Raw genomic sequence first — 15,179 nt, 5'->3', positions numbered from 1 at the left:
TTTGGCTCCTATGAGAATATTTATGACTTACTTAGGAAAGGGAGTTGAAGTACCTAGTTTAAAAAACAAAACAAAACAAAACAAAACAAAACTTTCCTGGTTGCCTCTCTTTGTGCTTATTGAGCCTTTTCTTCCCCAGGCCTTACTCACCTTGCCCTCAGCCTATCCATGAAACTCAGTTTGAGTTGGTTATCCAGGAGCAGTGAATCCAGGCCACCACGCGGGTCCAGGAGGGAATGCCCACACCTTCCTCACCCAGCCTCTCTCCTAAAGAGATCAGGAGCTGAGGGCATATCATCAGAAAAACTCTCAGCTGCTTCTGCCCTTCAATAAGAGGACAGAGGAAGTTGTTTCTATACTTAAGAAGAAAGAAAACTTTTCATTCCAGTGCTATAAGAATTATGAGCAGACGAAGCCATGGCTCTGGCAAGGCTGGACCATTTTGGGAAACAAGATGCAAGCAAGGGAGTAATATACAAACAAAGTGTGGGTGTATTTGACAGGTTTGAGGCAAGCAGAAAGGAGGGTTTGGGTACTCTATAAAAAAACAGATATCTGAAATTCAAACTTCTTCTGATAAGGCCACAATGAAGAGATTTCCAGCAGGAAGCTGGCACCCAAATCGCCACAGGCTTGCAAGGTGATGTGCCAAGGTGAGGAGGCAGGGGAGGCAGGGCGGTGCCTCTCACAGGTCCATGTCTGGGCCTCCTGAGGATGTCTTCAGTGGCACGGAGTCAAATCCATCAGGAGTCCTCTGAAAGAGAGATGGTGACAGGAGCTGGCTGCTGCAGGGGGCAAGTTTGCCGAACAAAGGAGAGAAAGGGAAAAGAGGTGACAGAAGGAACCCTTATGGAATTCCTGTTTCCAGCGGCTTTGTGGAAACAGATATAAGATTCCCTCTATTCTTCTTGGTCCTTTCAGTCAGTCAGAGGATGAGAAAAATCTTTAAAACCCCCTGCTTTGCATCTTTGCTGAATTCTAAAAGCCCAGAAAGACTCAGGGGTCCCAGGGTAAATTGTTCTCCTGTTGGTTAAACACACACACACACACACACACACACACACACACACACACGATTTTTAAAAAGGCCAAGGGAGTCACCCTGATAGGTCAGTACAAAGGGAATGAGATTCTACAATCTAAACACCTACCCACCCTCCTTCCCTCACCAACCTTCCAGTCCTCTCCTCTCTTCTTACCACCCTCCCCACCCACACCTGTTTGATGAACTGGTTCAGGGCAGCAGTGAGGTGTGCGTTCTGGCAGAGTGGGGCTGCAGAGGGCTGTGGCCCTGGAGGAGTTGCTTGGATGCTCTCTGCTGGCCCCACACCCAGCGACAGGGTTGTGGGTGTTGCATTTATGAGCTTCAAACTCGCTCACCCAGCCACACGGACAGAGCCAACTCTCCCAGCTCCACAATGCTCAGTGGTGAGCAGCCTAGACTTAGCTGTTGACTCAGCTCCCAAAGGACCAGGTCCAGACATAAGGGGACAGCACCCTCCACTGGTCAAAGGAGAGCCTCGCTTCTATCAGAAGTTGATTCTAGAGACCACTTCTTCCCCACCCTCAAAAATAAAAAAGGGGTGGGGGTGGGGGGAAATGATTCTTACAACGTAGATGGTTCAATACTCCTTCTGGAAGTTAAAAGGCCCAAACAGTTCATCAACTGGAGTGCATGTTGGGAGAGAAGGAGCCTGGTCAAGAGCAGGCTTGGACCCCATGGGAAATAATAAAGGTGTGGAAACACAGAAGGCAGAAGCCAGGATTTTGAGGGTGAAGGGACAGAACAGTAGGGAGGGTGGGGAGCAGAGTAGTGATCCCTGAACAGTGTGGGACCATTCAGTGTCCTAGGACTGGTGTCTTCTCCAGCCCTCCAGGCTGACCTCAGTGCACTGACGAGCCTCCCTACCTTGGAGGTAAACGATCTGATCTTTCCAAAGAGTGACTTCTTGCTGGTAAAAATGAGGTCATCCTCCACATCCTCGCCTTCCATGATGGCACAACTGTCGGCTGCTGGCAGGTCGCAGTCCTTGAGGGTGGCATTCATCACCAGCTTGGAGTACTTGTACTCCAGTCTATGAGACAGGGGATGGGAAAGATAAGACAACAAAATGTGGAATAAGGGAGGGAGGAGAGAGAGAGGCTGGGCTATAAACAGGTAACCATAGATAAGGAATCTGAAACAGCAAAATGGTGTGAGGGCTGGGCATATAGCTAAGGAATCTTGATTTCCAGTTCAGTGATCTTTTTTCCTTAAGTCTGGCTGTTTCTGTGTTCCCAAAGCTTAATAGAAATATTGGAATCGTAAATTTATTATTTTAATTGTTAATAATAACAACAGATTTAGGATACTCTTTGCTTTTCTTTTGAGCATCTAATAGCCATTTATAGACTGCCGTGTGATACTGTCCGTGTTCAGGAGTCAGGATAACCAATACATATGTTGGATGAGTGGCTCAACCAGTCTCTGGCCAGAGTCACAGCGTCTGTGGCCAACTCCAGAGGACAGCCCCATGAATTTAACCCTGAGATGTTCTCCTCCCACTTCAAAGATCCAACCCTGTCCATCCCCAAACTCCAATACCCCATCATGTACTTTTGATTCTTTTTCCAAAAGTAACAGGTCAAGACGGTGAGGAGGATGGCAGTACAGGTGCCAGCAGAGATGCCCACTTTCAGCCAGAAATCGATTGTTTTGCAGATGGTGACTCTCTGCTCAGGCAGGGAGATGCCACCCGCGCATAGCTTTGGTTCTCGCCACACATAGGTAGTCTTCTGTTGGGGAGGAAAACAAGAAACTTAGAGGTCACATTCCCTTCTCTCATGGGACATCCCCAAGGAGAGAAACCCACCTGGATCCCAGCCACGCAGCTGCTGACAATAGCGTGGTAGTCAGCAGGGGAGCAGAGCGGACAAGCAGCCACACTTTCCCACAGGAAGTGGAAGTTACAGCCATCACAGGTCCCATCGGAGCATGTGCTGACAAAGCAGAAAAGAGACTTGAGCGCTCACTGGCTGTGTGGTGGGAGTCCTGTCATCTCATAGCTTGCCTGATCCATCCTCTCCTTGCCAAACTGTGAACCCCACCAGGACCCTTCCAACTAGTCCTTAACACAGGTCTTGCTCTCTGATCTCCCACCCTCCACCGGGCTCTCTACTCTCTGCCCGTTTGTTTTGCTGACATTATCACAGCTAATGCCAGGTGTCTGAGCTCTAGCATGGCTACTCCAACCAACACTTCAGAGGCTCCTGTTCTCTCCGTGGACTTGTGACATTTTGCAAAAAGCCACTCTGATGCAGCTACCTGGGGGGTGGGTTTCAGGAATAGACTTCGGGTCATGGGTAGCTGTTATGTACTTTACTGTGATGTTTACAACAAGAAAAGCGGTCTTAACATTTTGACACCACTGCGGAGTCCAAATATCTTGCTTTGTTCCCCGTCTCCCTGAGTGGCTCTTATTTAGGAGCAACATTTCCCAAACCATGTTCCTCAAGACACTAGTGCCCCTCTGCCTGGGTGGCTCAGTCAGTTGAGCATCCAACTTCAGCTCAGGTCGTGATCTTGGCAGTTTGTGGGTTTGAGCCCTGCATTGGGCTCTGTGCTGACAGCTCAGAGCCTGGAGCCTGCTTCAGATTCTGTGTTTCCCTCTCTCTACCCCTCCCCAACTCGAACTCTGTCTCTCTCTCAAAAATAAACAAACACTAAAAAATAAAAATAAAAAAATACACACACACAGAAGACACCAGTGCCCCTCCAAATGTTAGTTGGGGTTAGGTGGGGCAAAAAAAGGAGGTGGGGGAGGGGTGCAGTCATCAAACTGGTTCCAGAATTCTCGATTTAATGCACTCAGCTATTAAACTCAGAATTGGGTCTTTTATTTGTGGAGAGATTCTTAGGATTCCTTAAACCGTTACTCATCCTAATAATAGTGAGTACATATGCCAGACACCATGAGAAGTCCACAAGTTCACAACCACCCCCTGAGGGGACTTATTATTACCCTCATTTTACAGATAAGGAAAAAGAGGCCCAGAGAAGATAAGAAATGTATGCACAATAACATAGCTAGTAAGGGGAGGAGATGAATCAAATAATCACTTGGCTATGCCGCTGTCCCCATAATGGTATGGGAATGCGAGAGTCGCTTTGACTCATCCTTCTGCCCCATTCTTAACATCTGAAGATCGAGAATTTGGAGCCATGACTGTGTCCCCAAGAGCCAATGAATGGCTCTCAGACTGTTTTCTCTTTGGCTCTTGGGATGAAATGAGTCCAAAGAAGGGAGACCTTTTGTTACACCCCTTTACCTAGGCAGCGACAGACTTCCAGGGGCGGGTTTCAGTGGACTGCATCTGACACGGACGGTGGCTGATCTCCCAGAACTGCAGGACTGGGTCACATCACTGGACCTGCAGAGAAAGCCAACCCCCATAGGGGAACGAATCACTCACCTGTGCCATTGGAGAGTCGTTGACGTCAACATGGAACAGTTTCCTTGCTGGGGAAGTCAGGACTTGGGAGTGCACAGGCCTGGGGTTATACAGTGAGAGAGTGGGGATCGGGGAGATGTGGTCAAGGGGAAAGGCACTGGTCCAGGAAAGGTTAGCATATCCATAACACCGGAGTCTCCTAAGTCAGGAAGGGAAGTCAGCCACAGATAATCCCGTATTTCTCCCTGCCTCCAGGGCACATCTGCCCCAGTAATACCCCAGAAGCTGGGAATCAGTGGACTCCCAGCCTGTAGCTGTCACTGCTGGGTGGTTCTGCTAGACATCGGGTATGTTCTGGCTTGATAAGTAGGTGGCTGGAGAGAGGGATGCACCAGAAATTGTGGAGGGGCCTAGGTTTCCCTTGTACAGACTGGTCTCTCATCGTCACCTATAAAAGAAGATCACGTCCGGTATTCCCAAGGACTCCGGGTGGAAAAGTTCGGCTGGGGAGGTGATTCCATCCAGAGTCATATCTGTTGTCACCCCTGCCAAATTAGAGCTCCTAATTAGTTGTCACTAGTAGCATGAGCCGGCAACCACTTCAATTCTTTCAATACCTGTCAACATCCAACCTTCCTCCATCTCATCACACCCCAGAGTGGCTCATGAAAGGGTGAACCAAGGTTTGTCAGAAGCCCCAGGGGGCACGTGGCATCCCAGGATGGAATGGAAAACAAAGGTCAGGAGGTTGGGTCCCTCATCTGGGGCCTTTTCACCTCAGAGCCTGGTAGCTTCACTTTCTCTTACACATATACAAGCCCAAACAGGCTGCAGCGGCTGATTTACTCACCGATAAGTCGGTCAGCCAGGCTGACAGGCTGTGAGGACACTCCAGCCTTGTAGCCTGTCACCTCCGGGGGGATGATGACCGCCTGGCAGATGTAGGCGGTGATGGATTTGGAGAAACCCGACTCACCCTCAGGAATCCGGAGGTCAGTGACATTGTCGGCACACACGGACATTTTCTTACCCTGGGTTGGCAGACACAGAGAGGATGAAGTGGGGAGCGGTGAATGGTCATAGAACTCCCAAAAGGAAGGAGGGCACAGCTTTTTCACATCTGAAATTTCAGCCTTCCGATGGTATGTTGCAGTGGAATGATTCATCCCAGATCTAATTATAAAACAGACTTTTTTTTTTTTTTTTAATGCTAAAAATAAGGCCTAGGTGTCCTAGTTTCTGGAAGCCTGGCCCAGGGGTCGCAAGCCTTTTTGTTTCCTTGCAATCACGTGGGAACCTTGTATAAGTGGTGTCGTGATGGTGGCAAACAATCTGGAGCTCTAATCTACCAGCCCACCTTCCCCTGGCCAGTTTTCTAGATAGCTGCTGAAATATATGACTGGTTTCCTGAAATTTTTGAACATTCCCTCTCTGTGTCTCCCTTAGTGCTCTGATTCCACTGTGTTTGTCTTGGGAGCACTTTCCAGACAGAGATTCCCAGCAGTTGAAACAGACCCCATAAGTAACTGCCTTCCTGCCTTGAGGTAGGACATCTGGGAAATAATTAGAACCTACTCCATTTTTAAAAATGTATCAAGAGAAGAAAGTTTGTGTTTATATAGAGAACATGCCAAGAAATAAACATGCCATAACAACTCTCACTGTAGAGAACTCTGGAAGATGGTAGGCATAAGACTCCTTCCTCCTGGAGATTTTATAGTAGAGGAAATACTGAGATATTGTTCTTGAAAAAATGTTAAATTTGTGGAATATCAATATATAACTTGTCTGATAATATAAAATCATTTGTGGGGCGCCTGGGTGGCTCAGTCGGTTAAGCATCTGACTTTGGCTCAGCTCATGATCTAACAGTTCATGGGTTCGAGTCCCGCATTGGGCTCTGTGCTGACAGCTCAGAGCCTGGAGGCTGTTTCAGATTTTGTGTCACCCTCTCTCTCTCTGCCCCTCCCCTGCTCACACTCTCTCTCTCTCAAAAATAAACATTTAAAAAAATTAAAATCATCTTTTCAATATTTTTTTTTAAATTATATTTATTTTGAGAGAGAGACAATGAGAGCTTGAGTTGGGGAGCAGCAGAGGAAGGGGGGGAGAGAGAGAGAGACAGAGAGAGAGAGAGAGAGAGAGACAGAGAGACTGAGAGAATATCCTAAGGAGGCTCCACGCCCAGCATGGAGCCCAATGTGGGGCTCGATCTCACGACTGTGAGATCATGACTTGAGCCAAAATCAAGAGTTGGATACTAAACTGACTGAGCAACCCAGGTGCCCCTGCACCCCTAAGTTTATTGCAGCATGATTTACAATAGCCAAATTATTGAAGCAGCCCAAGTGTCCATCGATATATTAATGGATAAAGAAGATGTGGTATATACATACAATGGAATATTGTTTGGCCATAAAAAAGAATGAAATTTTGCCTTTTGCCACAACATGGTTGGAGCTAGAGAGTATAATGCTAAATGAAATAAGTCAGACAGAGAAAGATGAATAGCCATGATTTCACTCATGTGGAATTTAAGAAACAAAGGAAATGAACAAAGAGGGGAAAAAGAGAGAGAGAGGCAAACCAAGAAACAGACTCTTAACTATAGAGAACAAACTGGTGTTTTATCAGAGAGGAGGTGGGTGGGGGGATGGGGTAAATAGGTGATGGGGATTAAGGAGCACACTTATCACGATGAGCACAGGGTGATATATGGAAGTGTTGAATCACTGTATTATATACCTGACACTAATATAACACTGTATTTTAACTATACCAGGATTAAAATTTTAAACTTAATAAAATTTTTTCTGGGGCGCCTGGGTGGCTCGGTCGGTTGAGTATCCAACTTTGGCTCAGGTCATGATCTCACGGTTTGTGAGATCAAGCGCCGCATTGGGCTCTGTGCTGACAGCTCAGAGCCTGGAGCCTGCTTCACATTCTGTGTCTGCCTCCCTCTCTGCCCCTCCCCTGCTTGCACTCTGTCTCTCTGTCTCTGTGCCTCTCTGCCTCTCTCTCTCTCTCTCAAAATAAATAAACATTAAAAAATTAAAATAAATAGAACTTAATAAAATTTTTAAAAATGTAAGTGTATTAAGCATTTACAATGTAGGATTTTCAATATTCTAAGTTTTGTTAAAAATGAAGCAATGTCAGTTGCTAAATCTGGTGGTTCTTAGCTTATTTTTTAGAGTGTAAGAAATAAGGAACATGAGAACAGAAAGAAATCTGTACCTTATGGTAAAACAAAGAGTTATTTTGTCTTTGAAGTGCCAGTCTGTCGTGTGACAGTACACAGTAAGCATTTCTGAAAAGATAAAAGGAGCAAAGAAAAGAAGGCAATCTTTCCAAACTCCACATCTTCATCGCCCTTCCAGCTCACTGAATGAAACTTTTACTACATGGTCTTCCTTTAATCAGTCTCAATTCCTGAGTTATCACTAACTCACTGTGGAAGCTTCATTTTAACTTCTTCAAAGACTTTGAAAGACAAGATAGAGGCATGTATCTCGAACTTTCCATAGATTAGTTCTTTCCTTCCTTCCTTCCTTCCTTCCTTCCTTCCTTCCTTCCTTCCTTCCTTCCCCCCTTCCTTCCTTCCTTCCTTCCTTCCTTCCTTCCTTCCTTCCTTCCTTTTATTAAGACATAATTGCCATAGAATATTGATTAGTTTATTTCTTGGCCTGTTGTCTACATAAACACAAGTCAAATTTTTTTTGCACGCTACAGAAGGTGGTAAAAGCTGTGCTGTGTAAAGGCCTCACTGCTCACAGGGTCACAGACTAAAGGCTCAAGATGCTCTTTATTTTGTAACATTTGAAACTAATAACTCTCCAGCTATGAATCCTGCCTTGTTTGTGATTTAGTTAAGTGCAGTAGTGGTGTGATTGCCCTTTAATTTCTGCCTTTGAATTTTTGATCCAAAATATTTGCAGCAGCATGAAATGGCTGAACATAACATTCTTTTAATATCCTGTAAAGCCTTTCACATTACTTTCTTTTATACTGTCAGCAAAGGTTCACAGGGATGAACTACAAACAGTTTATTTTATCCAGCCTTTAAATTTTTTTTTTCAACGTTTATTTTATTTTTTTTGGGACAGAGAGAGACAGAGCATGAACGGGGGAGGGGCAGAGAGAGAGGGAGACACAGAATCGGAAACAGGCTCCAGGCTCTGAGCCATCAGCCCAGAGCCTGACACGGGGCTCGAACTCACGGACCGCGAGATCGTGACCTGGCTGAAGTCGGACGCTTAACTGACTGTGCCACCCAGGCGCCCCTATCCAGCCTTTAGAAAACAAATAACAGGGAAGCCTCTGGCACTGTTAGTGGGAATGCAAACTGGCGCAGCCACTCTGGAGAATAGTATGGAGGTTCCTCAAGAAACTAAAAATAGAACTATCCTATGACCCAGCAATTGCACTGTTAGGTATTTATCCAAAGGATACAAAAATACAGATTCAAACTATTGACAATTTAGCAGCATTATCAACAATAGCCAAACTGTGGAGAGAACCCAAATGTCCATCGATTGACAAATGCATAAAAATGTGGTATATATACAATGGAATATTACTCAGCCATCAAAAAGAATGAAATCTTGCCATTTGCAGTGATGTGGATGGAGCTAGAATGTATCATGCTAAGCAAAATAAGTCAATCAGAGAAAGACTAATACCATATGATTTCACCATATGATGGAATTTAAGAAACAAAACAGATGAACGTATGGGAAGGGGAGGGAAGAGAAGAGAGGGAAACAAACCATAAGGGATTTAAAAAAAATTTTTTTTTACATTTTATTTACTTTTGACAGAGACAGACAGAGCACAAGTGGGGGAAGGGTAGAGAGACACAGAGACACAAAATCTGAAGTAGGCTCCAGGCTCCATGCTCCAAGCTGTCAGCACAGAGCCTGACAGGGGCTCAAACTCACAAACCGTGAGATCATGACCTGAGCCGAAACTGGATGCTCAACGGACTGAGCCACCCAGGCGCCCCTGTAAGGGATATTTTAAATGATAGAGAACAAACTATGGGTTGACAGCTGGAGGTAGGTGGGGGATGGGCCAGATGGGTGATGGGTACTAAGGAGGGCACTTGTGATGAGCACTGGGTGTTGTATGTAAGTGATGAATCACTGAATTCTACTCCTGAAATCAATGTTGCACTGTATGTTAACTAACTAAAATTTAAATTTAAAAAAGGGGGGGGGGGAAGAAAACAAATAACAAGTTCCATGATTAGTGAAGACTGCTTTTTAAAGGGAACAGAATCTTCCTTCTGCATTGTTTTTACATACTCATTTTGAAAGAATAAAAGTCAGGTAGGAGTAAGCGAACATCTTATCTTGAACACCTTTATTTTCCTAAATGTTTATAAACCAAACATCTGATTTTATAGGAAAAGGTCCTGAGGGAGAATAATAATCACTTAGAAACCTTTCAGTTTCCTAAACCGCCTGATGCCTTTTTTTTTTTTTTTTTTTTTGGCTTTGCTCCTGTGTCATCTCTGGCTCTGACCCACTGGTGTCCTCTTTCAATATGATGCCATCAGCTCGCGTACACCTTACCTGGTTTCCACACAGACTGAGGGTAAAGTGATGGAAGTATTTCAGCCCTTTGGAAGTGAAGCTTGGCCCTCCAGCCAGAGAGACGGTTTTTGCCAAAGCCAGGAAGTTGTAGTCCAAAACCCTGGTCGGAGTGCTGATCGAGAAGGTGCAGTCATTGTAGCACAGAGAGTGGATCTGAGGGGAAAGGGTCCGTCAGGCCCGCTGCGTGGGCAGCACTTGGAGGAGACTGTAGTGGAGAGGGGTGGCTATCGTCCCCAGCCTGGTCCAGCCCAGGGGTGAAAGAAGCGGACATACAGATTGAGTGGACATTAAAACGAGGCAAATGGGCTAGTGGGGGTCATGTGCATCTCACAGTTCAATTATTAGCACATATATGATGTACAAACGCAAATCTACTGTTTTCCAGTAAGGAATTCGGTCAGATTTTTATAGCCTTGTCCCTCAGCCTGGATATAGAACTCTCTCAATACACAAGGTAGCCCATCTTGCTTTTAAGCAGAAGACAAGAATTGCTAACTGGAAGAAGGGTGTTCAAGATGGCAGAGGAGGAAATACAAGCCTTGCTCCCTCCCCATTTAAAACTCACTGAACCCTGCCTCCTCTCTCCCAGGTTCTCTGCAGGACACTGAGCTTCAAAAGTGGACTTATTTCCCATAACCACCCCCTGCCTTGCTCTGTTTTAGGGTCCCCGTTCAGCAGCAGCCACATGCAACTGCCACTCCCTCCCACAAGGGCAGAGGGAGCCCCAGGGGAGGAAGTTAGTGGCAAAAGTCTAGGGTGCCCAAAAGAGGTTGTCTGGGATCTGCAGAATTGTGGCTTTTTACTGCACAGCTAAACTGAGCAGCATTCATGGGCTGCATAAACAATGCCTTACAGATGTTTGTGTGTTTGTGTGGTTGTGCTCAATAAAATACAAATTAATTTAAAAGCATTAATGAACACCTAAGAGCTTTCTGTCACAGAACTTTCTTAGCTTTAGAAAGTACATGGGGCAACAGCACTGCTTTTCTACTTTAGAAGAAATCTCTAGGATAAAAGAGAGCAATGCCAATTAACTGCATGTCCCAGCAAAGGCGGGTTGCCTTCCCAAAGGACTCAGGGCAAATACCCATGACAATTGTCTGGATTGAAGTGGGCTGAATGTGAACCCGAGCTCCTATTCCTTTCCTTTAAGTCTCTGCGGAGATTCCAAATAACCCTCTGGACCAGACAGTCACAGATCTCCCTAACCCATCTCTTGAAGATGAGACTTGTCCTTGACTGAGGCCTAGACCCTGAAAACCAATGTCTATAGCTAAGAATTTGCCGTCCATGGTCACAGCCTGGGTGGGTGTCCTCAAGGACTTAACCTGGGAGTAAGCTACAGGGAATGCTTGGGTATCAGCCCCTCAAAAATCCCACCCAGGTCCTGGAACCCTCTGAGGTGGTTCATCCAGAGGGCCAAGGTTAGGATGCATGACACATTGCTGGCACCTTGTTGCTCTTGGTCCCTGGACCACAGGGCATGCAGGCCTGGATGCCATAAGGCTGGTGGGCTTTCAGGATTGTGTTAGGGGGGCAGGAGTGGCAGGTTCCTGAATCCCGATCAATGTAGTAGCCAGCAGGACAAGCGGTGCAGGAGGAGCCCATGTCAGAGGCTTCCAGGGCACAGGGACGGCAGTAGGAGGCCACCCCATCCATGACGTTGGTGACATTGATGGAGTAGATCTTGGCGACGTCATTGGTATACTTCCTGCCCTGGAAACAAGAGGAAAGAGGGCAGAGGCCTGAGACACCAGCAGCAATTGAGTTCTCTAGAAATAGCAAATTACTACTTAATCCTCTTTTACCCTGTAATACTTGAGAAAAGTCTTGGAAGAATCCTTTTTTTTTTTTTCTCACTAAATAGTAGCTCTTTATGTACATTTTGTGTCACATTAAACCAAGACTAACCCACTCTAAATGTTGTATAAAAATATTAAGTGCCATGGGGGAAATATGCAGTAGATAATGATATATGAAAAAAAGCAGGTCTTTTCCTTGTGAAAGGGGAAAAAAGTATTAGTACTTAGAGTGTCATCTTCCCTGGAAGTCATTTGGACAAGGCTGGGTGCTTCTCAGGGGCTGGAGTAGGCAGTTCCCTGCTGGACTCCTTAAGATTCTTCTAACCCTTGGATTCTGAACCTCACACTCATACTTAAGCTAATGCCAGGGATCATCCTGATTCAGAGGTGTCTCCTGGGAGCCAGGGGTCTGCGGAAGGGGAGGAGCTTACTGTCTCATGAAAAGTAGTCCTCTGGAAGGCCCAGGTGAAGCTCATAGTAGCATTCTCCTCGATGATATAGGTGTAGGATTGTTTGCCCTTGGAACCTTTCCATGTCTCTACAGGAGTGTTGGTCCTAGAATTCACACCCTGAACCCGAGACAGACAAGTGAAGACAGTACAATTGCTGGGTGGCTGGTGAGGGGCAGGGCGCCCATGCTGCTGCCATCCCAGGGCCCATTACAGTTGGTCAGACCCATGTTAAACTGTTAAGTTCCTGATGGACAGTCCAGGCCCTTCCTCTGTGAAGTCGCTATAAGCAGGTTGTCAGTTATGTTCATGTGCCAATGGGGCAGGGGGGGGCAACCCTCCCCATAGTCCCTGGAAGCCCCATAGCAGACAAGGAAAGGGAAACATACCACCATGAAGTAGAGCTCACAGTTCACAGAACAGATGGTCTCAAAGACAAATGTGATCCTGGCCACCTCTTTATTCTCTGTGTCTGCCATCACTGACTGTGGAGGTCTGTGGCGCAGAAATTAAAAGTCAATTCCAGAGGTCAGGCAATGCTTATTGAAGAGCCCAGACAGCAGCAAAGGGTCTGCTGGGGGGACAGGATTAAGTTCTGAGTATGTTGGAAACAGCATGGATTAAGCCCAATTCTGCCACCTAGCTATGTGACCTTGTCCTAGCCAAATTGTAGTTTTCTCATCTGTAGAATGAAGGTGATAATATCTTTCTTATTTACCTTCCATCATTGTGGTGAGATCCAAAGGCATACCAGTTGTACGAGTGCTTAGTAAAATGCTATATAACCTCACTAGCAGAGTGGGGTCCCCAGACCAGCAGCATCACCCTAACCCGAGCTTATTAGATGCACAGAACCTCAGGCCTCTCCCCAGACCCACTGAATCAGAATCTGCACACTAACAGGATTCCTAGGTGATGCATAAGCACATTAAGGTTTGAGAAGCTCCACCATCATAAGATGTAAATTACCTACATTCACTTAGCAGCTCATTCTCTGGGGTGGTGGGAGCTTTTCCTGGGTCAAATGAGCAGATATTTCAATTTATCATCTCTTTAAGCCAAGTTTTTAGTCTGGTCCTTCTTTTGGGAAAGAGATCCATGCCCAAGGAGGCAGGTAAGGGGTGGTGGTGAGTGGGTGATTTGAGGAAGGACTTTACCATAGCAATCAGATTTGAAAATTAATACGTACTTTTAGGAATGTTATCCCCCCAAAAAGCCTAAAAATTTTGCTCACCTTGCAAATGGGATATAACTGCTCATCTCTGAGTAGTGTAAATTAAGGGAAAGGAAATGAATACCTTTTGAGCAACCACTTTGGGCTGAGCACTGTGCCAGGGATGGAAAGGAGGGAGTTTGAAGAAGGTAGTGGAGAAGACAGACTGGAAATAGGGAACCTCTTTAGTGGTCCCCCCCCTATCCTGAAAGCACATATGGGTACAAGAATTCACTTTGGCTTTGGAAATCCTTTTATGGCTTTTCTTTTGGCTTTGGCCATTTGCTCGTATTCTAAGTACCATCAGTCCCAGCTCCCGTCTATACAGTTGTGCCAACCACTGGGCTGGAAGAATCATCTCAACCTGAGTTAGTCCAAAGTCACAGAATGTGACTTGTTTTACAGATGAGGAGTCTGAAGCCTATAGGGGGAGCATGGTGACTTTTCCAAGTTCACAAAGCCAATAATTGGCAAAGTTCAAGTGTCCTGTCTTCAGCCTATTATTCTTTCCATTGTACCACACTGCCTGTTTTTTTTTTTTTTTAATGGCAAACAAATTGCTTAATGTCCTAGGTCTTCTTGGGATATGGGGATCAATATGACAATGAGAACAATCCATCTCAGTCTTCTTACCCCAAATAAAGATGAACTGTCTATGGGTATTTCTGGCTCTCCTTTTTAAAAGGGTTTTTGGTTTTTTGATTTGTTTTGTTTTGTTTTGTTTTTGGTAACATTTTATCTAGATGCCGTGAGGAGGACAAATTTATTTTTATTTATTTTGAGAGAGAGAGTGTGTGTGCGCACATGTGCGGTGGGGGAGGGGCAGAGAGAGAGAGGAAAGAGCACCCCAACCAGGCTCTTCTCTGACAGCACAGAGCCCCATGTGGTGCCTGAACCCACCAACCATGAGATCATGACCTGAGCCGAAACCAAGAGTTGGATGCTTAACCAACTGAGCCATCCAGGCGCCCCCAGGAGGAAGAATTTGAGTAGCATGTGGCCAATAGATGAGAGAAGCCAGATGAGAGGGAGCGCGACCAGTAGGTCCGCCAGCATGGGCAGCAACTAAGAAGCCATATTAGCATTCAGATTATCTTTGTCAGACCATTACCATTGCTCTCCTCTATTCTGAACTCATACTTCTGCATGCCAGAAGCCCTCTCCTTTACAACCTTCTAAGCTATGTGGGACTTGATTGTGGCCAAGGTGGTGCGGGATTCCCCTGGGTTTTGTATTCCTCACCTGAATCCTGGCACAACCAGAGTGAGAATCATGAAGTCATTGTCTGAAGCTCCAACTGCTGTATAAATGTGATCACCAGCCACCTCCCAGCCTGGAAAAAGAGAGGGGAGAGTTAACACCCCAGTGGTCTCAGATGAAGGGCAAGCGTACACCCAGATGACATGCTGAGAGAACACTGTCCTTTGAGGCATCCAGAACCACTAGCCCAACCAAGTCATGTTATTTATCCTGCTACTTGGGTCAAAGCCTCTGAAACTCTCAGAGCAAGCTCTTTGGAGTGTGCACCTTGCTTCTAGTTCTGGCTTTGTCTCTAAAACTAAGTTTTGGAGGATAAATGTCCGCAAGGAGTGGAACTTTAGAGAGAATGCATGGCATGATTATCTCATTTCGTTGTAGACATCACTATTATGAAGAAATGTGAAGTGGAGGAGTCCCTGTAGGGCGA

General features: G+C 45.8%; 1 protein-coding gene across 4 annotated transcripts in view; it reads right to left on the bottom strand.

Moving 5' to 3' along the window:
- Positions 1 to 474: 474 nt before the first annotated feature.
- Positions 475 to 15,179, bottom strand: part of ELAPOR1 (endosome-lysosome associated apoptosis and autophagy regulator 1) — a 71,992-nt gene continuing 57,287 nt past the window's right edge. The window contains exons 11-23 of one of the 4 annotated variants that reach the window (XM_053214571.1): positions 14,735 to 14,825; positions 12,669 to 12,774; positions 12,262 to 12,399; positions 11,481 to 11,744; positions 10,008 to 10,181; positions 5,282 to 5,462; positions 4,880 to 4,976; positions 4,309 to 4,410; positions 2,853 to 2,979; positions 2,597 to 2,775; positions 1,910 to 2,075; positions 1,611 to 1,666; positions 475 to 785 (exon numbers count right to left, since the gene is read on the bottom strand). In XM_053214571.1, the coding sequence (XP_053070546.1) occupies positions 686 to 785; positions 1,611 to 1,666; positions 1,910 to 2,075; positions 2,597 to 2,775; positions 2,853 to 2,979; positions 4,309 to 4,410; positions 4,880 to 4,976; positions 5,282 to 5,462; positions 10,008 to 10,181; positions 11,481 to 11,744; positions 12,262 to 12,399; positions 12,669 to 12,774; positions 14,735 to 14,825 (1,781 nt within the window). In that variant the 3' untranslated portion in view covers positions 475 to 685. The remainder of the gene's footprint in view (positions 786 to 1,610; positions 1,667 to 1,909; positions 2,076 to 2,596; positions 2,776 to 2,852; positions 2,980 to 4,308; positions 4,411 to 4,879; positions 4,977 to 5,281; positions 5,463 to 10,007; positions 10,182 to 11,480; positions 11,745 to 12,261; positions 12,400 to 12,668; positions 12,775 to 14,734; positions 14,826 to 15,179) is intronic. The other 3 variants (XM_027058424.2, XM_027058425.2, XM_015075218.3) reach the window with 3 other exon arrangements.

Source organism: Acinonyx jubatus, chromosome C1 (assembly GCF_027475565.1).
Source record: "Acinonyx jubatus isolate Ajub_Pintada_27869175 chromosome C1, VMU_Ajub_asm_v1.0, whole genome shotgun sequence".
Classification (NCBI taxonomy): Eukaryota; Metazoa; Chordata; class Mammalia; order Carnivora; family Felidae; genus Acinonyx; species Acinonyx jubatus.
This window is presented reverse-complemented; position numbering and strand designations above follow the sequence as displayed.